Here is a 22,840-nt window from a genome sequence, read left to right on the forward strand (position 1 = left end):
TTTCCTTAAAATAATAAGAAAAAATCCATGTTACATCATGTAATCTAATTGCTTCTACAGGGCATGAGACCAAAGCTTTCTTAAATAATAATGGACCCCGTTACAAACGCAGTAAGCTTGAAAGACAGATGAATGCCGATGTCCTTTGGTGTGTCCTCATACTTCTAATCATGTGTCTGTTTTCTGCCATTGGTAAGTGCTCTTCAAAAGAAGAAACCTAAGTATCAGACTCGCTTAGGATTCCTTTGCTTAGCTTTATCAGAAACATAGGTATCTGCCAAAACATGAAATCCATACAGCTGCCCCCATACTACCTAATTTTTGTTGTTTTCTTCTTTGAGATCAAGATGTCTTGATACATAAGCTCATCTAAATAGCATCTTAGTATCAATCAAATAGAAGCTATTAGTATGAGAGAATTGAAGGCTTATAATCCACCACCCTTGTCAACAGCCAAAAATATCAAGTCCAAAAGAAACCACTTAATATGTAGTCACCTCAAAATTACAGGTGATAGAGTGTAACATGCTCGAACTCCCAAAAAGTCAACAAAATAGTTCATCAGCAGAGAATAAATATAATTAGCACAGTGCTATTCCCCAGTACTATTTATTAAAACAAGAGGACAGTGTAAGACATTGATGCACTGTCCCTAAGGCTGCAGCTTTCATAGAGAAAAAATAAATAAAAGTCTAAATCTGCATAAATCCGATTAAGAGACTCTTTAGACTTTATGGAGTGTTTAAGAAAATACTGAAGTTCAAGTTAGCACTCTTTGGGCCATTTTTCTATTCATTTGTGAGAAAGAATTGAGTTTTACATTTGGCACCCAAACCGATTCTTTATATATGGCATATGAATTCCATATCCTTAGTGTTTGTGTGTCCTGTAATGTTTGTGTGTGAGTCATGCGGCATAAACACCAGAATGTTTCCTAACAACCATGGTGTAGTCTAATAACAATCTTTTGCCATTTTAATACGTCTCTGCGTGGCTTTTCCATGTATTGTTAAATGCTGCTTTCAGATGAGTATTTCCAGCTGCAAATCAGACAGCAGATTTATTTCCACTGGGTTCATGACACTCTTGTGTGGCGTCTCAGCGTTGGGGAGTCCAGCCTTCAGGGCTGCAGTGCCCTGGGAGGTTTGACAGCAGGGAGTCCCTGCCTGCAGCTGTCCCCTCTGCCACTCCATCCGATGTGTTGTCTCCAGAGCGGTGGCAGCCAGATGTCCACTGTGGTGGCTGCAGCTCAGCTCAAACTCCCGAGATGCCTGAACATGAGCAGGAGGAGGTGGCAGGCAGTAGGTGACACCTACACTTTCCCTTCTGTCATGTCTCCTACAAGGACAGAAGTCCCCAGCAGAGGGCCGAAGCAAACTGCTGGAAGTCGTAAAAATGAAAAACAGCTGGGAAGAAACTTTCTTGAGACCTTAGAAAACAGATGCCTGGTGCTTCAAGACCCACAAAGCTGTGTTCTGTAAGAGCCAGGCAATTTTTGTACCTTCTGTTGAGAAAGTGTAACTGGATGTATGACACTTAACTATTTTGAAAATCTGACTAAGGATATTTATAAAACGAGTCTCAATGTGGGTCAGTCTAAGGGTGGGGCTTCAATTTTTCCTCTCAAGAATAAAAGTAGAGACATCAATAAAGACGTTAGTATGATAATATGCTTGTATTTCTTGTACAGAGACAAAATAATTTGCTCACTTAACTCACAGATTGGTTTTATTTTTCAAGAGTTCTTAGCTGGTTTTATATCAAGGTGCAAAGGTCAGTTTAAAACCTTGACAGCTGTGGCTTACAAAAGATTACTTTTAAAGTAGGTCTTTGTACTTTTTTTCAGTCTCTGACATACAGTGGAGGTAGTTGAAATGCATCTTATCATGGGGGAATTATTCCTTGTTTTTAACCTTAAAAACATCAGGCATACCATTTTAGGTCTTTCAGGACTGCAAATCCTAGTGCTCTACTTAAAAAGGCAACTTTCTGTCTCTTTAGCAAGAATGTAGTTTTCCCAAAATAATAATAACAACCTTATCTTTATTTAGTTATCAGCACAATAAATACGGGTTTGAGCAAGGCTTAGAATTTCGTCTGTTCTTAGTTCCTCAGCTTCCATGCTCATGAGTCTGCTGATACTGTTGTTTCATTAGTTCTGTAGACTAAGAGGTAAGTAGGTAAGATTCGTACAGTAAGATTTAAAGTCTCTTCTGGCTTTATCCAGCTGGAACTAGTTTAGTGATAGCTACCTACTGATATACCTAGTGTAGTCAATGGAGTTCTTTTATTTTAACATACTGTATATCACTTTCAGAAGTCTGGTTTTCTCTGCTGATTACAGAAAGAGACTAAACTACTAATTTGACCAGGAAACTCACTTTATTTGGATAAAGATATGAGAAATTACTCTTGCATGCTGTCCTTAAGGCCAGACAAACCCCCTTCTCAAATCCCAAATACCAAGGCAGAAAATAACATGAGGTTGGGGCCTTTATCAAAAGTCATGCAGAATAGTTAAAACCAAATATCACATTCCCGTGTAACTCAACTCTAAGAGTAAATTCACACCATAAGCATTTTTCCTTGGAGGTAATTTGCATTTTTCTCTTTTTCAACTCTTCTGCAGGTCATGGCCTATGGGTATGGCAATATGGTGAGAAGAAGAAACCAATTTTTGATGTTCCGGGGCCTGATGGCAAATATTTGTCTCCTGTTTTAGCTTCAGTGTATTTATTTCTGACAGTGATCATAGTTTTCCAGGTAATCAAGTTGTACATGCTGTCACCTCTGTTCATATTTTGCAGTAGTAAAGCTATAAACGCGCAGTATGGGTAGTACACCTACCACTAAGGCATGTAGGAAGCTAATCAAGCACTAAAAATAAGTATATTTAGTCACTTTAAAATTAGATTTTAACTATAGGGTATATCATAATATAGAAACAGAAAGATAAATTAAATAAAAGAAGTGGTCCACCCAGTGGTAAAAATATTATAACTTCTTTGAAAAATAAACCAATTGATGCACACAGTAAACTGTCAGAGCTCCCTTGACATTGGAGAAGATAATAATCTGAGAACTTGCCCCAGAAGACTCAGGTTTTATTTTATCCTAAACAAGTAGGAAGAGACAGGATGCAGTGGGCCCTGCTGGGACAAAACAAGATTTATTCTTCATATCTACCCACCGTGGAACAGCACGTCAAAGACTACGGGTGCCACTTTGAGTACAGTGTCACACAATACACTTCGGGTATGAACATAAGGTGTATATTTCTTTCACCTGCTTTCTAAAGGTACTGCTCTTAACTCCATACATCCACTAAAATACAAATTCTGTTAAAAGCTGAAAAACAGCTGCAGGGAAAAACTCATGTACAAAATTTTGACAATCCTCAAGAAACAGTTTAAAATCTTTTCTGGAGAAACTTCTTCTCATATCTCTTTCTTCAGCAATTATAAAGTGTGTTCTTCATTCAAATAACCTGCAGTGTAAAAGCGAAGGGAAAAAAATTGTTCATTAGATTAACACTTCTCATTTTGTTTCTTGTATTCCTGCAAAGTGAATTTGTAAACAGCCTATTAATGCAGGATAAATTTATTCCATTTTTTCACAGATACAGGATTCTGACTGTATTTCTGTTTTGGAGTTATGTTGGTTTTGTTTTGTTTTGTTTTGTTTTGTTTTTTCCTTTCCTAGTTCTTTTCAGCCTCACCTTCTTAGCAAAAAAAAAAAAAAAAAAATTTCTGTTGAAGTTTTGGTAATCACCCTTCTAGACATAATAATGCATTTCAACTCTGAAATTCACCATAGGTTTTCCTCATCTAACACAGTAAATAAGCTCTTTTCAAACATGCTAGTATCTTTACAGTATCTTAAAGTGCATAGCCTCTTTATGTTCTACTCTAGTACCAAGCTAACTAGATTTTATCAATTTATTGTATCCTTGCTTTTGTTTTCACTTAATTCTCTTTGTTTTTGTGTATTTTAGGTTCTGATTCCAATTTCTTTGTATGTATCCATTGAAATAGTTAAAATCTGCCAAGTATACTTTATTCATCAAGATAAAGATTTATATGATGAAGAAACAGACTCTCAGCTGCAGTGCCGAGCTTTAAATATCACAGAAGACTTAGGTCAGGTGCAGTTTATCTTTTCAGACAAGACTGGGACACTTACTGAAAACAAGATGGTTTTCCGAAGATGCACTGTTTCTGGAATAGAGTATTCCCATGATGATAACGGTGAGCTCATGATCTTGTTTTCTATCTAGCAGTTGTACTTTGGGCAACCTGAAGTAGATATAAAAGTTACTGTAATCTTAAATCAAAAAGAAAACTGAAAGAAATTGCATGTATCTGCTCAGCAAACTCCACAATAGCTTTTTTCAGATTAGTGTAATTTGATGTCAGTGTTCAGCTAGCAACAACAATCTTATCAAAGTGTTCTGTAACATCATCTACAGGATGTTGTCAAGACAGTTAAACCTTCTGGCTTTAGCTGCTGATCTAGTAAAGCACTTGAGCACATGGCTAATTTAAGCAAATTGAATAGTGCTGCTGGTATCACATTTGTTTTGAAGTATGCTATGTAAATGCCGGTTTTAAGCATACAGCCAGATTAGTGTCTGATTGAATACCTGGGATGAGATTATCCTTTTGTGCTGAGAAATAAATGTAAAAAAGGTGCTGGCTTTCATATTAACAAGAAACAGAATCTGATCTAACGACATACTTTCTGTCACCTTTGTCAGATTCTTTTCTGTGCTGCTGTGTGGCAGGTGTCTGCATTAAGGTATCTTCACTGCTGCATGAACGCTGCAGTTGAGAGATTGTCTCCAAGTATCAGGCTCCTGAAACACTAAAAAGTCACTCTTTGTCACAAGGGAATGTGAGGGTTGTCATCCCTGTGTCATCTCATCACCCTTTTCCAATTATGAAGTGATTTCCTGATCCTGGTTTGTGATTTGTTTGCAATTTGTGTTATTTTCCTCTAATGTTTTGTTGTTATCTTTTTTGACATAACAGATCTTAACTCTTCAAATCATTCTGTGTCTGTATGCAGGAAAATATTATAGGTACAGTATTGCATTCCTATTTGCAATAAGTTTCTTAATCTACATAGCTTAAAAACATCACTGATTAGAAGATTTTCTGGAAGACCATTACAGAAGTTCATCTTACAAATAAGATACAGAATAAGAAAAACAGTCAAAATAGACTGGAAAATCTAAAACATGCTTTAGAGAGTTTATAAAATTTCTAATTGGAAAAAGGCATTTTTAAATTTTGGATTTTGCAAGGATTGGGTTTTTTCCTCCTACTTTAAAATAGTACTGAGACCTTATATTTAAGGCACTGTTCTTCAAGAAACTAGGTGTTTGGATAGTGTTACTATCCCAGTGTCACAGAAGGAAAAACAGGGAGAAACTGTGACTTCCTACCTCTGTGCTGTAGGTAAGAAAGAGAGAAGAATTAGAATTAAGAGTGTGTTTCTGGACTCCTAGTTGTGCTTGTGAAACTCTGAAAATTAATTATTTTTTTAATTTTTCCTTGCCATTGATAATTTGCTTATTTATACTGATTTCCTTGCAGGAATAATGATGGTACTGCCGACTAAAACAGTGCAGAAAGGCTATTATTATGAGCTTGATATAGTCAGCTGATATGTAGGCTGAACTCAGGCTCCTGAATTTGAGTATTGAGTTTCAGACCTTTTTTTCTTCAAATATAATGTATTTAACAGTAATCTAACTTTCCCCATGCTTTCCTCTTATGACTTCAGATTACAATGTAAATGTTAATGAAAGCAGAATGAATTTCACTACAAACAGAAGTGTCAAATAAGTATATATTTCGGTCATTCTTTCCACATGCAGCTATGTTTGGGCTTTCTTTTAACTCTAGTCAGTATAAAATTTCTGACAAATACAGTTTTTAAATTGAGACACAATTTATACACAGTATTTTATACACAATAATTTATTCTTTTCTTTTTTCTCCTCTACAGAAAATGGGCCTTTCTTTGTCATTCTCTATATAAATTGTGATAATTTCTATTGATTTTGCTCCCTATAATCAGGATTAATAACACAATAAGAGTTATTCTTCATTCAAGTTTTTTGTTAGATCTATTCTTTAGTCTGATTTTCTAGCCATCTCTTACTTTTTCTGCTCCTGTAACCTTCCTTTTAAGGTATGGTAAAATGTTTTTCACTGCTTTTTCTGGTTTTAGGGAGTGCACAAACAGCATTTCATTGCTGTGTGCTTGCTTACAAATGTCTATGTTTTAGACCAGAGTATATGAACTGCCCTCTGAGGTTTTGAGGATATGTTATAACTGATGCCATCCTGCTCTACACCTCAGGTTTTGCTGAAGATTTCATAAATTAGAAAATTCTAAAATATTTCATTTGGCAAGTGATCTGAGGCTGCAATATATGTGAGAAAGCCAAGTAAAATGCATCTGCCTTTTATTATCCATTTCAAAGATATGTATGTCTTTCATTGCTTATCTGAGGAATTTTTCAGGCATAGTGGTTTGCTACTTGGAATCAAACACTGAGTAGTACTTTAGATGAAAAAATTAATTTAAAATTGCTGTGAACATATCAAGATTCAAAAGCTAGAACAAATCAGTTTCTACTGTAAAAGCAGATAGCTCAGGATGGAAATATACTTGTTCTCAGCTATTTGGCCCAAGTTTGTTATTCTACTGTGGCTGCGTAGCAGTGCCTGTTATTCCAGTTGCTTGACCCTTCTCATGATAAGATCCTGTTTTCTGTTATAGATGGTTTTACAGAATTTTAATAGTTTGGTTCAAGTTTTCCATGCCAGATGTTCGCCTCAGGCATGAATTCTGGGGTAGAAATTTCAGACAGAACAACTCCAGCCATATCCAAGAACAAGTTTCAGATGGAACACACTTTTTTCCCATGCTAAGTTCTGGCAAATTTTCTTCTGAAGTCATTTGGAGGCCCTGTGTTCTGGGGCTCAGCCATGCACACACACAGAAGGGGAAAGCTGTGCCCACAGTGGCAGATTGAGGTCTGAAATTACCTCACTTCAAAACTTCAATTTTCTTTTAAAGCATTTTTTTTGTGCATAACCTAGGCCTGCTGTGTATCTGTTAATTACTCAACAGATTGTGCATAGCCTTCACAAATTTTCTCTATGCCACATTATAAGCTTTTCTCCCTAAAATTTGTTCAGTTATGAGCTGTTATCCCACTCTTTTCTGATCTGCAGGGGTTTTTATACTGCATTTGTCATCATCATATCTGAGTTCCTTCCACTAGAGCATGTGCCTTTCCTTATGTGTAGCTTGTTCTTTCCCCTTCTTCCTCTCCCTATGCGCATTGTGCACAATCTGTTTGGGTTTGGGGGATACTTAAAAGGTGTACGTTACGCTGTGTTAGGTTTGGCATATTTAAGGTGGCTTGTCTTTTCCTTGAGTGGTGGGAGTGTCTTTATTTTCTTTGGAAATTTGTTCCACAAAGCCATGGAAATTCCCCATGTGAAAGGTGAGCTTTATGATTACGAGGGAGAGTTCTGTTTTGCATCAGACATGGACATGTTAATCATGGTTTTCATCACAGAGGTTGATGTGGACCTTGTGCAGGGCTGAAGTAATTAAATGCTTCTAAAATAGAAACTGAAACCTTGAACAAGACTTAATACTTTTTTTTTAGGTAGTATAGGAAGCAAATGACAGTTTTCATGAATTTGCTGGAGAAAACACTTTCCTGCAGGCTCTAACTCTCTTATGAGGCTGATGGCACTATGCCCAGGAGTATTGCATTGTTTTAGTCTAGACAAGAGGTGACAAAAACATGCATAATAGGGGCCAATAAATTGCACCAGCATGGAACAGAATCTCTTGGCCAACTGGAGGTAGGACAAAGTATTACTCATGAGTACTACTATGTGAGAGCTTAGCAGTGAAGAGGAATCCAGGAACAGTTATGGAGGCTGTGAGGGAAGATGTGAGTATACTCAGCAACAGTTCCATGATCAAATATTCATCATTGTTGAGGTCACCTGTAATATTTTGATGATAGTTTATGCACTGATAGAGATCAAACTATGGGCATTTGCACTGCCAGTTTGGGCCCTATGGAGACTGTGTTGATACAGATAGGATTCTTGTTACTCCATTTTAAATATTTGTATGGAAGATAGTGACTTTATAGTTACTGAAGAAAATTAAGCATTTGTAGGATCCAATTCATCAGACTTGTTTGTCGTCCAATACATGCCTGTTTCTCTGTGAATACTGAATACAGGTGAAGGGAATTCCCACCTCATGTCTGTGCAACCTGTGTTCTTTAAATCTGTTCTGTTGTCTCCTTCAAAGGTTCTTCTTGATTTGCAGAGTATTAATTCAGGAGCAGGGTATGTCTTGGACCACTCCAAATGGAAGAATGATTGTCCCATTCATAAATGTCCTGGGCATTTATACAGTACCCATTGGCACTATACTCTAGTTAAATCTCAGAAATGGATGGAATTGTATCTATCTGTTACTTCTTAAAGATGACACCTTGCAATGTGTTGCTTCCACAGTAAGGTGATACTGCAAAGGAGTGTTACACACCACAAAAAATATCCTTCTAATCAGTACTTCCTCCTAACCTAAAAGAATGTTAGCACAGAAAAAAAGAGGATTGTTCCCTATGTGAAAGTTTACATTACCACACCATAGCGCTTCCCTTCAGGCTGGTAGCCAGCTTTTAGCAACTCATGGAACTGGCCATGCCCCAAGTCTGTCTGCTAATCCCAGGGACAGCAGGTGCCCAAAAGCTGACTGTGCTTCTGAAAGTCATTATATGATTTAGCTACAACCAGATGCTCTTGGCCTGACATGTGTCCTAGCTGTTTTCCAAATGCTGAATTCATCACACTCTTGCCTATGGGGTGTGATCTTTGTTTTTCTAGTTTTAGCCATTCGTTGTATGGAACTTTTGACAAAACGTAAGCTGAATCTTCATGAAAACAGCTGAAAAATCTGACTTTTTCATTCTTTGCATTTCTCCCCCTTCTTTCCAATGACTGTGGAAAAAACTCCAGAAAACATAAGAGTAAGGTAAGTTTATGAGAGTGAAGGCAGATGATGAAAACCTCAGTGATTTTCTCTTGCCTAGCAAAGATTCTTAATCACTAAATCTGAGAAACAAGGAGTTTCTTTCTGCTTTCTATTTTTTCTTGCTGAAGATTGGCCAGCAACTACTTTTCATGGGAAAGTACATTATATTAAAAAAACCTCTTTTTTTAGTTTGAGGAGCTGTTTTGTAGCTGAACTTTCTTAGCCTTTTTGTATATATTCCAGAGAACATAGACTGCACATTCCAGCCACAATGGAGAATTTGATTTATTAGAAAAAAGACATTAAAATGAATAAAAACTTTTCAATAAATGTGGCTGTTGTTTCCAAAGGGGCCCCTCATCTGCCACCTTTACAATTTGACAGTCTTCAGAAATCAGGGTAGTCCACTTAGGCCTTTCTCAGAAAGATCAAGATGTTTAGCAGGACTGGGTGCTTCAGTCTGTATAGCTTGTTTGTAGTTTCTCTTACATTTGTTATTGCGCTTCGAAAAAGTTTAATTGGTAACTGAGGAAACAACCAGTGCTAACAGATGTAGAACTCAGTATATGGAGAGTGCCCCATTTTAAATCCTATAGAAGACAGAACAACTCATATTTGGAGACAGATGATATTTTTTTTAATACATATACCTACACTCACAATTTGTGTGGAAAATCTCCAGAAAAGTAGGAATTATCTTCATTTCTAAATAGAGTAAGAAGTTCTCAATGAAAAACCTAAAGTTATTGATTTTAAGCTTCTGGGGATGCCAAGAGGGGAGAAGAAGGAAAATCTTGGTGTTTTCTGTTCTCAATATTTGTCATAATGGGGAAGTTCTTGCAATGTAAATTAAGTTAGATTACGTTAGCACACTTGTTCAAATTTATAGCATGCTAGCTGCTCGACTGACTCTTTATATGGGCACTAGAGTGCACTTTAAAGTGAAATAAGGTTGCATTCATAAAATAATAAGGAAATAAAGTGGCTTAAGTACTGCACATCTAGATTTACTTCATGATAGTTCAGTGACAGCATTGTTCAAATGGTTTGGGGAGAAGTGGATTAATCCCATGGCAAAATTAGGGCCCACATGCTGGAAGCCGAATTATTCTGGTTTAGGGGGTCTGCAGTTTTATTCTGCTTGAAGGGAAGTCCTTTCGAATTTCCTGATCCCACTTTTCCAGTTAGTGGATCTGTCTGTGTGGCAACAGTGTCTCCATCAGCCTGCAAAACAGATGCCTCATCATAGAACACAGGTAACATGGAAGATAAAACAAAAACAAGCAAAAAGAAAAATTATGAAATGAAAAGGTTTTTTTAAAAAAAAGTATCTTCAAATACCTAGCAGCTACTACAGGAGTTTTATTTATAGCTTACTGTTGTCTTCTGAAAGATGGAAGAGCGTTTGTGGATAAGTATTAATTATTGTTTCTTCTTTATGCCATAAATATACAATGAACTGAAGGACAGTGAAATTTGACTTTCATGAATTACGTTGCTGTGTTTCTCAAAGTTGTTTGTGTCTTTGCCCTTAATAAAAAACTCTCTATCAGACAGAAGATCAAGGCTATCAATTTTCAGTGCTGAAACTGAAAAGCATCCCACAACAGCATCTTTCAGGTTATGAAGTTCACAGGAAAAGGTTCTGAATCGGAGAGGGCTGAGTGGGTGGAGGGAACAGCGTGTTCCCAAAGAATCACACTTTGTGCAGCTGAAGCACTGTCAACCTCAGCCATAACATAACGATTGAACCAGGTTTCATTATTTCTTCAAAATTCTTAGTTCTAGCTGCATAATATGTAAGACTGCACTTGAGAAAATGCTGGAAGGTGCCAAGGCCTGTTTTTTGTTATCAAGATTACCTTGGTATAAAACTGAAATAATACCATTTGTATCAAAAGAATTACATTTGACTTGGTTAAATGAGGTTCTAGTCTTGTATTTACTTTCGCTTTTTCTCCATTTTCTCAGTGGCAGGAATAATTAAATAAATGTGCTACAATGAAAACCTGTATAGAGAGCAAGAGATAGCTGATATAACATAGACTAGGAAGAAACACAGTATTGGTATAATACTAATAAATAAGCTGAGTGCTGCATTAGGAAACAGCTTTTACTATGTTGAATAAACAAAATATTTTCAGATTTAAGAAATAAGAAAGACCAATGAAGAATATAGAGATATGGTATGCAAACAGAACTGTGTGTTGTGCATGAAATGCATTCTCCACTTAACCATAGAGTTTTTATACATGGAATGAAAGGATAATCAGTTCAGGGTCTTTGGAGTCACATATTTCAGTATGTGTTTTCAGAGCAGAAGCTTAGATTAGGTATGATTGTTAAAGAAATCGTGTCCTTTTTTGAAAAAACTCTGCCTGGAAGGGAGCTGGACCAACTGGGTAACACATTTTGCGAAGCTGAAAAGAATAATTGTAGCCAGTCCTTTCCCTGTCAAGGAATATTACCTGTTATGGGAAGAAGTGCAGTGTTCTATCAGTCTGCCATTCAAATGCCCAGTGTCCAGAGTGAGGAAGATTATCGCTATGGCAATTCCGAGCTTTTCTTATGCTATTCCTGAGAGAGGCTGGGCGTCCACATGTCACACCAACTCTGCTGGAGGCTGGCTTTCCTTCTAAGAGCCTCAGTGAAGATGAGGCACAAAATGTGCTGCTTATGATTGATTTAAATCTTAAATATTGGTAAACTGCAGGAAACCTTACCAGTGTGTCACCTTGAGCAACTGTTTTTCAACCTGGAGTTTGGAAAAGATTAACTAAGGCAGAGCTTGTGCTGTCAGGCTGGGCACTGCCCTCCACAGGCCTCATCCCAGATGTGCGCTCCATCATACCACCCCAGATGTGCGCTCCATTGTACCTCCCCAGTGCAGAGAAGGACAGAAATTCTTCAGTGCGCCACTCCATTCTCCTACTTGAGGCATCCTCCTTAAGTGACACACTACAAAGTCCACATTGCTTCTTTGTTCCCTGCGTGCCTATGTTTCCTCTGGAAGGCAACTGGGATGCTGCAGAGGCACAGTGGGCAGCCTGGCTCACATCTTCATTGAGGGCTTGGAGACTTCAGACCCTCAGTGTAGGCTCCTTCTTATACAGACAAACCTGTTATCAGTTAAATTAAATTCACAGCATAGGGATCTGCATTTCTACTGAGAAAATGCATAGAGGCTTACAGAGCAGAAGAAAGTGGGAATTAGTGAATGAGAGTGATGGGACACATTAGAACTTCACTGCCACAAGGCATGTGCAACAAATTTCAGGAAGGAGCCTGTGCAGGTGAACCTCTCTGTAGCTCATTACCGTGCAACTGAAGGGGCAAGAAGACCAGGGACCTCCCTAATATTTTGAGCTGTCTTCTAGGTTCTGTCATATGGATCAAAGAACAAGGTAGGCACTGAATGGAGAGAGAACTTCTGTTTGCAGCAGTGTGGCTCAACAAGCAGCTCTGAATGTGCCGGTGCTCAACCTCCTTCCCACCACTTAACCCAGAGGAGTGTGAATCACACCAAATAATTCTAATGAAGGAAACTCCTTGGTCACCCACAGTTAGTGTACACCACCCTCAGGGCCTGGGCTGCCAGGACTGGAGAGCTCTCCCAGCTCCCACATTTCAGATAGAGCCTATACATGTTCCAAATGGAACTGAAAAAACTCAGATGTACAATACTGTACTGATAGAGCTATCACCATATACAGTGTGTTGTCCAATTTCAACTCCTCTGCTTGCTTTCTGACAGCTAAAACATGTTAGAAAATTGCGGCGGATGGCAAGGATGAGTTTTAGGTTGATTGTAAAGCTAGCCATGTTAAAATTGATCCCGTACCAAACTCACTATATGTAATGCAAGATTTTTCTCAGGAAATATTTTGGAAGAAAAATTTTTGTGTGTGTGTATGTGTTAAATGCCTGGATAATTAGCTTATAAGCTAATGATTTATCATTAGGAAAATCTAATTTGTTACATCAGAGAACTGAAACAAAGCCAAGCCACAAGTATGTAACTTGTACTGTATATCGGGGTAGCGTGGATTATTTTGAGAGTATAATAAAAAGCCTTTCAATGAATACCTAATGAAGTAATAAATAGATACCTGTTAGAGTGTCGTGTGCCTGCCTAATGAATAACCCAGATTGTTAAATGCCCATGATCTTTAGAAATTGAAAAATATTATTTATATCAATTAGAGCTAAACAGAGCCTGTCATTGGAGGGGCTGGATTCCATGGCTGTTTCACACCTCTTCTGTTTCCGTTTTAACTTCTGTACATTAGACTGCCAGGACTGGTTTCTAACATGAATTGTTGTAGTTGGATTCTTGACTGGGGAAATGATAATCTAGAATGTATAATTTGGAAAAACCCTTTGTTCTGTGTCGCCTTGGTATTGCTCAGGGCAGCAAATAGATAGAAACATGTTGCAGTAGGTGAGGGTACTCTGGGTTTCTTAGTGCACATTGCATCGTTCTGCCTGTTATGCTGCTCAGAAGGAAGGGACGGACTCCAGGGTGGTGTTAGCACTAGGTGAGGAGTCGAGAATCTGGGTTGACGTCTCCATTCTGCAGCAGGTGGCCCTGAGCTTGAGTGAGGTCTTTACACTGTCTGTAACTCATCTCTCTGTGTAAAATAAGGGTGGTGGTGCTCTGCAGGTGTGTCATTGTGAGGACAAGTCAGATGTCAGTTAACTGGTACTGGTTAGATATGACATTTTTTCTGGAAAATACTTTCTGTGAAATTTCCGTATTCTGTTGGAAAGGACAAGAAAATTTTCTGGATTATTTCCTTCTCAGACTGCAAGTGAAGACCATATTATTTGGTTGATTTCATCAGGCTGAGCTTTGGAAAAGTCTTCAGGAATGCAGTGAGTTACAGCAGAGTCTGACTGCCTGTCAGAGAATGTGGTACTGAGGGAGGCAGTGTATTGCATTACATTTCTAATTACGTTATCTGCATCCTCCATTAGATACTACCATTCAGTTAAGACTAGACTTTGTTATCCCCTGATAACGGAATCATTCATTCTTATCATGAAAGCACAGTGTAATATTAAAATATATATCACTTGAAGAAAGTCACCATGTCCCTCCCTCTTCCTAAGCCATGTTTAATGTACACAGCATTTCTCCCTCTGTATTTTTACCAACAGCCAAACGCTTAGCGATGTACCAAGAACCTGATTCTGAGGAAGAGGAGGCAGCCCCAAAAGGAGGAACTCTATCCCACCGTGATAGTATCTGCAGCCATCAGAGCATCAAAGTGATCCACAGAAGCCAGAGCACCAAAACCCACCGGCGCACAGGTAGCAGAGCTGAAGCAAAAAGAGCCAGCATACTCTCGAAGCACACTGCATTCAGTAGCCCAATGGTAAGTCATGAGAACTAAATGCACAGTGTCATGTATCTTTTAGTAGAACGATGTCCTGAAAAGGGAAAGGTAAGGAAATCTGTAGCACGTTGTGTACCTCTTATAGACTTCATCTGGGCTTTTTTTCTTACGTAGTCACAGCTGTTTGTGCAAAAACAATCAAATGTTGGCATAGATCTTATCTACATACCTTCTCTGTGGGAACAAACTAAAGGTAAAGACAATCTGAAACCTTTGTTTTAGTTATACCTTAATTTTGAAAATAAAATGTTTGCCTTCCCTTTATCTATAAAAAGTGAGAGTAGCATAAGGTTTGAGGTCAAGGATTCTTATTGCTCTGTGTAAGCCTCTTCTCTTTTGTCTGAGGATTTTAAAACTAACAAGTGCTTAGCTGGACACCATGTATTCCTATTCTTAGAGACTGTTGACATACACCATATCATAATTTTTAGCACAGTGGGCAGCCTGTGATTCAAAATTATCAGTGGATTGCATGTGTTGTATTTTAACAAAAGAAAAACCTTTACATTTCAAAATGTTGGTGAATTTATGTCCTTACAACTTTGCTTTGGTTAATTTATTTTATGTTTTTGTAATTCTCTGGAAGTTTCACGTGAGCTGAATCATAATAAGACAGCAAAGAAGCCAAGTCTTGTCTATGTAGGGATTTCGCATTGTTGCACTGCTGACACAAATTCACCCTCAAAACAAGTTACAAATATAGACACAGAAAAATGCTGTTTGCACTGATGGAATGTCTTGATTGCAGTCAAGAGTAAGCTCATCTGGTACAATTCAAATTTGCACTTTTTACACATGGGGTTCTCTGGTTGCTCAGATTCATCAGCTGCTGATCATCTGCAGATAAAATTCTACTGAAGAAAGAGCCTTAGGTTGGTTTATCTTTTAATCTTTTGTATCCCCGCATCCTGCTAGCTTAAGAAATACCAGAGTTTGCTCTGACAAGATTGAATAAGTGGAAAGTGCTGATGAAACAGAGTGGAAAATGCTCTGTGTTTCAATGTGAAAAAACACATTAATTACTCTCAAATGTGGGGATGGTTGTTGTCCTCTAACAAACAATCCAAGATGGTTTCATTTTATTGTGCTGATGTAAGACAGAGCTTTGAATGTCATTGCTGTCTAATTTTTCTACTCTTTTGGCCTCTGTAGTGTACCACCCTTCAGTAATAGATGATAAATGTCTCGAATTAGACAAGAGAGAGGAAGGAATATTAGTATGTAACTCTTCTCCTATCCACTACCCTCAAAGTACATGAAGATTGCTGCTACAATTATCTGTAGTGAAAAAGTTGACAACACAGTTACATTTCCATTTCTATTGGAAAGATCATTGTTAAGTGTTTATTGTATAGAATGGGTGTTCTACAGTCCCCTCCACCTCTGCTCTGTGGTGTAAGGCCACTATAAAACCCTTGACATTGACACTGTTTTGGATACTTTGATTGCTTATTGCTGGTTTGGAAATTTGCAGAATCACAAATGTTAATTACTGCTGTTCATTACTAGGAGAAGGACATCACACCTGACCCAAGGTTACTAGAAAAGGTGAATGAATGTGCAAAGCATCTGGAGGTCATGAGGAGCCACGAACAGCCATTATCCCATCTGAGTCCAGAACTATGTGACATTTTTGACTTCTTCATTGCTTTGACTATATGTAATACAGTTGTGGTTACTGCACCAAATCAGCCCCGACAGAAGGTGGGTTAAAGAAGCAGCAAAAGATAGTTTAAGTCTCTTTTGCATTTGTGCTGATTTGTCTGGTAAACTGAGGAAATGAAAACCCCCTATTCTAGCAAGAAACAGAGCTAGTTGTGAGACAACTCTTAGAACCACTATGTGAATGAGAAGGGTTTAGTAAAGCACTAGTTAAATGGAATGTGTCAGCTTACCTTCAAGGTAAGATGTGCTTTCATCTGCAAGATACTTCTGAAACTTTCCCAAATTCTGGTACTGTGACTTATTCATTTAATAAATATGTGTGTAAGTACATGTGGGCACTGATATGCAAATGTGCAAGACTTTCCAGAAAAGAATATAAGCTCTTTGTGAGTATTTTATACACATGGATTAAATTAAGAAATGGGTGAGACATTTTTTTAAAGTTTCAGAAGAGAATATACTTGAAAAAGTCACTTAAAACTTTCAAATTGTGTAAAAGATGCATCTTAGGCTCATTATGAGAAATAATGATCATTACCGCTTAAATTGGCTAAAACCAGTGTCACTGACTAATGAGAATTTCAAAAGCGCAATCCCAAGATGATTTGTAAGACAAAAATGTAATGGAATGTGGTATTAATGCTAGCCAGCAGCTGGAATTTCCATTCTGCAGAAAATTCTGACAGTTGCTTCTGTTCCAGATTGGAATAAAAAGTGAACTAGTCTGCAAAATGACGTGCTTTTGTGCCAGGGAAACATTTGGAGAATGCTCAGTTCTGCTGTTTCAGGAATGGTACACTGTTATATAATACTTTAATATCTATTACTAGAAATATGCTATTACTATTAATAACATTGTATCTGTAAAAAAAGATTTAAGTAAATAGAGATGAGTGATAAAAATGAAACAAAATGCTTAGATACTGAAAGAGAAGGTGACAGAAATTACTTATTTCAACATGTTCCTATGAGAATGTTGTCAACATTGGCATATTCTCATAAAACTTTTCTGATACCACACTTCTCAGTAGAAAACTCTTCCATTAACTTTTTTTTTTTTACTGAATATACACGAAGAGTATCAATGTTTTCTACTGACGATAATATTTAGTATGCACTGCTGGTGGAGGTGCAACATTGACAGTCTATCCATTTGTGTTATCTGAAGAGGTGAAAGAAGAAAAAATGTTTTTAATACAAACATACTTGCTTTCACACAGAGGAATGATTCTGAAGTTCTAATAAATTTTTTGCTGTTGAGTCAGTTTTGTCCATTTGCTTTCCTTTCTCAAAAATGCCATTATTTTTGTTCTCAAATTCTCCTCTTTAGTTGGAGCTGCTTAGACTGAATATCAGTGTTGGAATTCTTGTATGTTTTTTCTTTGTTTTTTGCTCACTGGTTTCACTTTTGCTTCTCAAGGTCAGAGATCGATTCGAACTAAAATCCCCAGTAAAAACCATAGAAGACTTCATACGAAGATTCACTCCGAGTCGCTTGACCTCTGGCTCTAACAGCAGCAGTTCATCTAGTCTAGCTACGAGCAAATCAATGCACAGGTTTGGCTTAAGCCTGCTTTCGTCTACATCTACGGACAGCACTTTATTAAAACTGGAAGAGAAGCTGGCATACTCTGCACAGATGAACAACAACGGCTACAGCTCCCAGCAAGGCCGGGCGGCGGCGGGGAGCGGACCTGAGGAAGGAGAACTCCGTTACGAGGCAGAGAGTCCAGACGAAGCTGCTCTCGTCTATGCGGCGAGGGCATATAATTGTTCTCTGGTTGGAAGGTTGTCTGACCAGGTATCAGTGGAGCTACCTCACCTGGGAACATTAAGCTTTGAAGTATTACACACATTGGGCTTTGATTCCGTCAGGAAGAGGATGTCAGTAGTCGTCAGACACCCTCTTACAGATGAAATAAATGTTTACACTAAAGGAGCAGATTCAGTTGTTATGGATCTTCTTCTACCCTGCTCTTCAGGTACACCACTTTCTTACCTTTGTGGGAGTGGAGGTGGGAGGGAGGCGGTTCTGGTTAATTGCCAAAAAACTCATCATATCTTATTGCAAGTAGACCCACCTGCTTTTGTTGTGAATATAAGGAATGACAGAATGGCAGCCATCTCTCTTCTTTTATAGTATTTTCTTATTATAACATTTTTTCTCTAACAAATCACTGATTTCTCACCTTACTAGAATTAGTTAAATTAACTTCTGTACAGCTACTAGCAAACTTTATTTGGAAGGAATTTCTTGAGACTTTGCCAAAGCAATTTACATTTCTTCAAGAAAACCTGCCTGGCAGTGCTTGGCTACTTGAGTATTTTATATGAAACCCAAGCACTTCCTATTGCAGCTCCATTCTCTGTTTTATTTGTGAATCTTTACATCCTTTTGCTGCAATATGTTTGCATAAATCCACGCATTTATGTTGTTTGGACTATGACACTGGAGGGCCCTGTGAATCAATCAGCCTCCAAAACAAAAAGGTTGTGGCAAAAGAAGGAGAGATTCTGTTCAGATGAGAAATCTTGACTTCAAACATGTCATTGACTAGCAGGGAATGGACATGTAGCTGTGAACAGAGAGTACTTCCCTGAAGCATGGAGAGCTTCTCCTGCACCCAGATGTCACATGAAACAGGGACAACTTTAAATAGCCCCTAATTGTAATCAATTGGATTCAAGAAGAACCCTATAAGCTTCCAGACGTTAGAGGACACATGGGTTTCATTTTGCATGAATCAGTTTGCTTCTAATCTACTGTATTTTCAACACTGAATTTAATCCAGTGTGTAAAGTTTACCCCAATATGAATGGACAGAGCCTGAAAGCGCTAGAGGTACTTCCTGTGTTTCACTAGTGCATTGACTTTGTGGTTACTTTAACATTAGTTGGAGTAAACAACTGTGAAAGGCTTATACTGTGTAATTTTAGTTTAATGAAATACAGAAAAATGTTGGCATTACTTTTCTGTTTACAGCCATGTAAATCAAAGCTGAGCCAAAAAAAATTAAGAACTTGTCCTTAACTAACAACAAAGTATTCATGAATAATTTTCTAGTAAAGATCTGATATCACAGAAAGTACACAGAGCATCTGTGGAAACTTTTCTCTCTCTGAAGTACTAACAGAGAATTTGTAGTACTGAGAATTTCTAATAACATACCTAGAAAATAGTGCTCAGAAATGAGTTCTCAGAATGAGAACTGAGCTTTAAAAAGAAAAGAAACAATTATTTTATGCCGTCTCAAATATTTTGTCACCATATAACAGACTGTGTTTGCAGCTGCTGTGTCCGTTCACAGTAGACGTAGTGGATCGAGGAATTTTCAGGCAGATATAGGACCCAGCTGGGTAAAACCAACAAGGACAGTTGGAAATCAAGCGGCGACATTACCAAAGGTGGGCTGTGTTAGAGAAGGGGGAGCAAAGTTCCTGAAGGTTGGTGCTGGCAGTGAGCAGATTCTGTAGCTGGGCAAATACAGCAATTCCACCGTCTTTACAGGCAAGTGAACTGAATGTGGCTTTGAAATTGTGCCCTTATTTTGTTTGGTTGGTTTTAGCCCACATTGAACTACGAGTTATAGTATATTTTGCTTTTGCAAGCAATGTAAGATGCAGCCGCTAGAACCTCATAAGCAGTTTCCCTTGTTTTCTAGCCATCTAAGTCATGTCTGGCTTCAGTTTTAGTGGATCTGCCTGAAAAACATTTGACATTCCTCTTGAGCATCTTCACTCCTGGAACTGAATCTGCAGTTTCTGCCTGCAGTATCCTGATGTCAGTGGATACGTTGCCAGTTCCTGAGGGAACAGAATTTTTTTGCCATTACAAGGAAATATCCCCCAGGTAGAGGGAGCATCAGAAGATTTATGCTTGTGGCTATTATCTGTATTGTGGGATATGTCAGTGGTTTCATCCTGTTCTCTGGTGATAGTGGAACATAAGTGTGAGAGGAGATGTGATGCTACAAGAATCCAGGCATTTATTGTTTCAAGGAATTGACCAATAAGTGAATCTACATGAGCATCACAGTGCTCACTCTTTGCTATCTTAGTGCCTCAGGGACAAGTAAATTGTATATCAGTCAAGCATGCATCTTGAGACTTGGTGGTACTTGTGCTCTTAGACTGAAAGACCAAGACAACACTGAGTCCCTAATCCCCTAACTCTAAACATCACATTGAATGCATAGGTCCTAATCAGATACAAAGTGTCCTATTTGTCTGCAATAAAGAGCATTTTAAAATATGACATGAGAACAGCCAGAAGCAAATGTCTAATGTAGCTTTGGTTGTGTCTTACATAAAATCAGAAATCACCATAAGCTTCAAAAAGTAAAAATGTTTCTAAACTGACTCCATTTGTTCTGCCTCTATATCATGTTGAGTCTGTGAAATCTGATGGTTTCTGATAGCATACAGATGTTGCCAAAAGCCTTGAAATTGTTCCCAGGAGTGTATTGTTTTTACTTTATCTCAAGAGTCACCATGTTCATAAATAAGAATGTTACTGCTTGAGTCAAAAACCAGCTTGCACAGGAACTGTGAACATAAGTCATTGAGAAAACAATGACTGAGCTGTTTTTATGCAGCTTGTGATTATGGAGGGAAATGAAGCAAGCAGAACACCACTAGCCCTCTATCATTCTTCTGGAGAAGACTTATTTGGTGGTTTTCACTGCCCATGGTACATAGAATCATAGATTCATAGAATTGTTGTGGTTGGAAGAGACCATCAAGATCATCGAGTCCAACCATAACCTAATTCTAGTACTAAACCATGTCTCTAAGAACCTCATCTACTCATCTGTTAAACACGTCCAGGCATGGTGACTCCACCACTTCCCTGGGCAGCCTGTTCCAATGCCTGGAAACCCATTCTGTGAAGAATTTTTTTCCTAATATCCAATCTAAACCTCCCCTGGTGCAACTTGAGGCCATTTCCTCTTGTCTTATTGCTTGTTACTTGGGAGAAGAGACCAACACCCTCCACGCTACAGCCTCCTTTCAGGCAGTTGTAGACAGCGATAATGTCTCCCCTCAGCCTCCTTTTCTCCAGGCGGAACAGCCCCAGTTCCCTCAGCCGCTCCTCATTGGACTTGTGTGTGTGGTCACACTGCTCAGCATAGGCACTGCATCCCAGCTAAAAAAAATCTCCACAACTGGGTTTTGTCTGCAGGAGATTCCTTCCCTCTTTTTATCCTTTGAGCACAAGATGAATCTCAGGGTAAGACTGATGAGGCACATGAAGAGCTAGAAGGGGTTTGGCTCTCATTGATATGCTTCTCAGAGGAGGGAGGGCGATGCAACCTTCCACACACAGAAGATGGTGTGCACAGCTCTACTTGTAAGGAATTACTGTGTTTGTTGAAAGTGCTATAAGCATTTGATGTGAATACTGCATTAGTGCCCCTGGTACTCAGATCTGAAGTGATTAACAACACCCAAAGAGATAGGAATGACTTTTGGGTGTGTTTAAGCACTTATTCAAGTTTGCACCATTTGAAATCAGTGAGTGACTGAGATAGCCACTGCCATAAGACAGTTTTGTGTGAGATAGATATGTAAGAAATACAGTATTTCTCTCTAGAAAAGTAATGTACCACAATAAGTGAGAAAAAGTGCTTGCCTACTTTATTCTTCTAAAGTTAAAAAAGCTGACTCACTAATACAAGAAGCCTAGAAGGTTTGCTGCAGTACTTCTCTCACAAAAAAAAAAAAAAAAAAACCTTATATTGCACAGCCAAGTCACATATGCCAAAAATATTATCATGTGCAAATAGGAAAGAAGCTAAACGAAACTCTGTTAGGTTTCCAGATTAGAATGTGTGCATTTCCACTTTATGTTGCAGCTCTATCTAGTTGTGAACCAGTTTAATAGCTTCTGAAGGAACCTTGGGGCGTGTGTGTCAGAGCCACAAGCTACAGTATGACAAGGGGCTTTCCAGTTGCACATAACATTTGTAGGGATGTTCTTCTGGAATAATACATTTGTACTGATGCTTTCAAAAAATCTGTAGTGATACCATAGGTAGCATTAACAGATAGATGGGACAGGCCCACCAGAATATCCCTACCAGTATTCACCACGTGACCTTAATCAGAGATAGAACTAAAATGAAGGAATGCTTGGACTACCACAGTCTTTATGGAGTCCCTTAGGAACAGCTGGGTATGTACACTCCCACTAGAGAGGACAGGACAGTCTTCAAAGGTGAGAAAATAGCTGTACGGTGAGTAAATCATACTCATACATGGTTGAGATAACAGCAACAAAAACCAGAATACTGAGATTCCAAGCTCCCAGCTCTTTCTTTCCTACAACATCAATACTTGTGTGTATTTGTGCTGGATCCTCTGAATGCCCAGTTAGACATTGTGCTGCCGTATAAATATGAAGGTGCTGAATGTTGTGTAAGTTTATAGACAAATAGACATGGATATATGTGATCACACATAGCAAGATCAAATCCGGTATGAAAGCACACTGGGAAAATGTGCACCAAAAAGTATAAACAGTAAGATATTTGTGTCATCTAATGTAAATAACTGTATGAAGTGCTTAATGTAAGAGTCTAGTGCCCGTAGGTTCTCAGTATGGTCAGTTGAAAGAGGTGAGCACACACAATGGTGAACTGAGATGATAAGTAGTAGGTTGCTTCAGGTGCTCAGACTTCTGGTGATGA

At 38.3% G+C, this 22,840-nt stretch overlaps 1 protein-coding gene across 1 annotated transcript in view; it reads left to right on the forward strand.

Annotated features, from left to right (window-relative positions):
- Positions 1 to 22,840, forward strand: part of ATP10A (ATPase phospholipid transporting 10A (putative)) — a 112,842-nt gene that overhangs the window by 69,403 nt on the left and 20,599 nt on the right. The window contains exons 5-10 of the mRNA XM_065854375.2: positions 61 to 192; positions 2,630 to 2,763; positions 3,995 to 4,247; positions 14,248 to 14,465; positions 15,996 to 16,190; positions 17,572 to 18,133. Of these exons, the coding sequence (XP_065710447.2) occupies positions 61 to 192; positions 2,630 to 2,763; positions 3,995 to 4,247; positions 14,248 to 14,465; positions 15,996 to 16,190; positions 17,572 to 18,133 (1,494 nt within the window). The remainder of the gene's footprint in view (positions 1 to 60; positions 193 to 2,629; positions 2,764 to 3,994; positions 4,248 to 14,247; positions 14,466 to 15,995; positions 16,191 to 17,571; positions 18,134 to 22,840) is intronic.

The sequence above is a fragment of the Patagioenas fasciata genome, chromosome 1 (assembly GCF_037038585.1).
Source record: "Patagioenas fasciata isolate bPatFas1 chromosome 1, bPatFas1.hap1, whole genome shotgun sequence".
Classification (NCBI taxonomy): Eukaryota; Metazoa; Chordata; class Aves; order Columbiformes; family Columbidae; genus Patagioenas; species Patagioenas fasciata.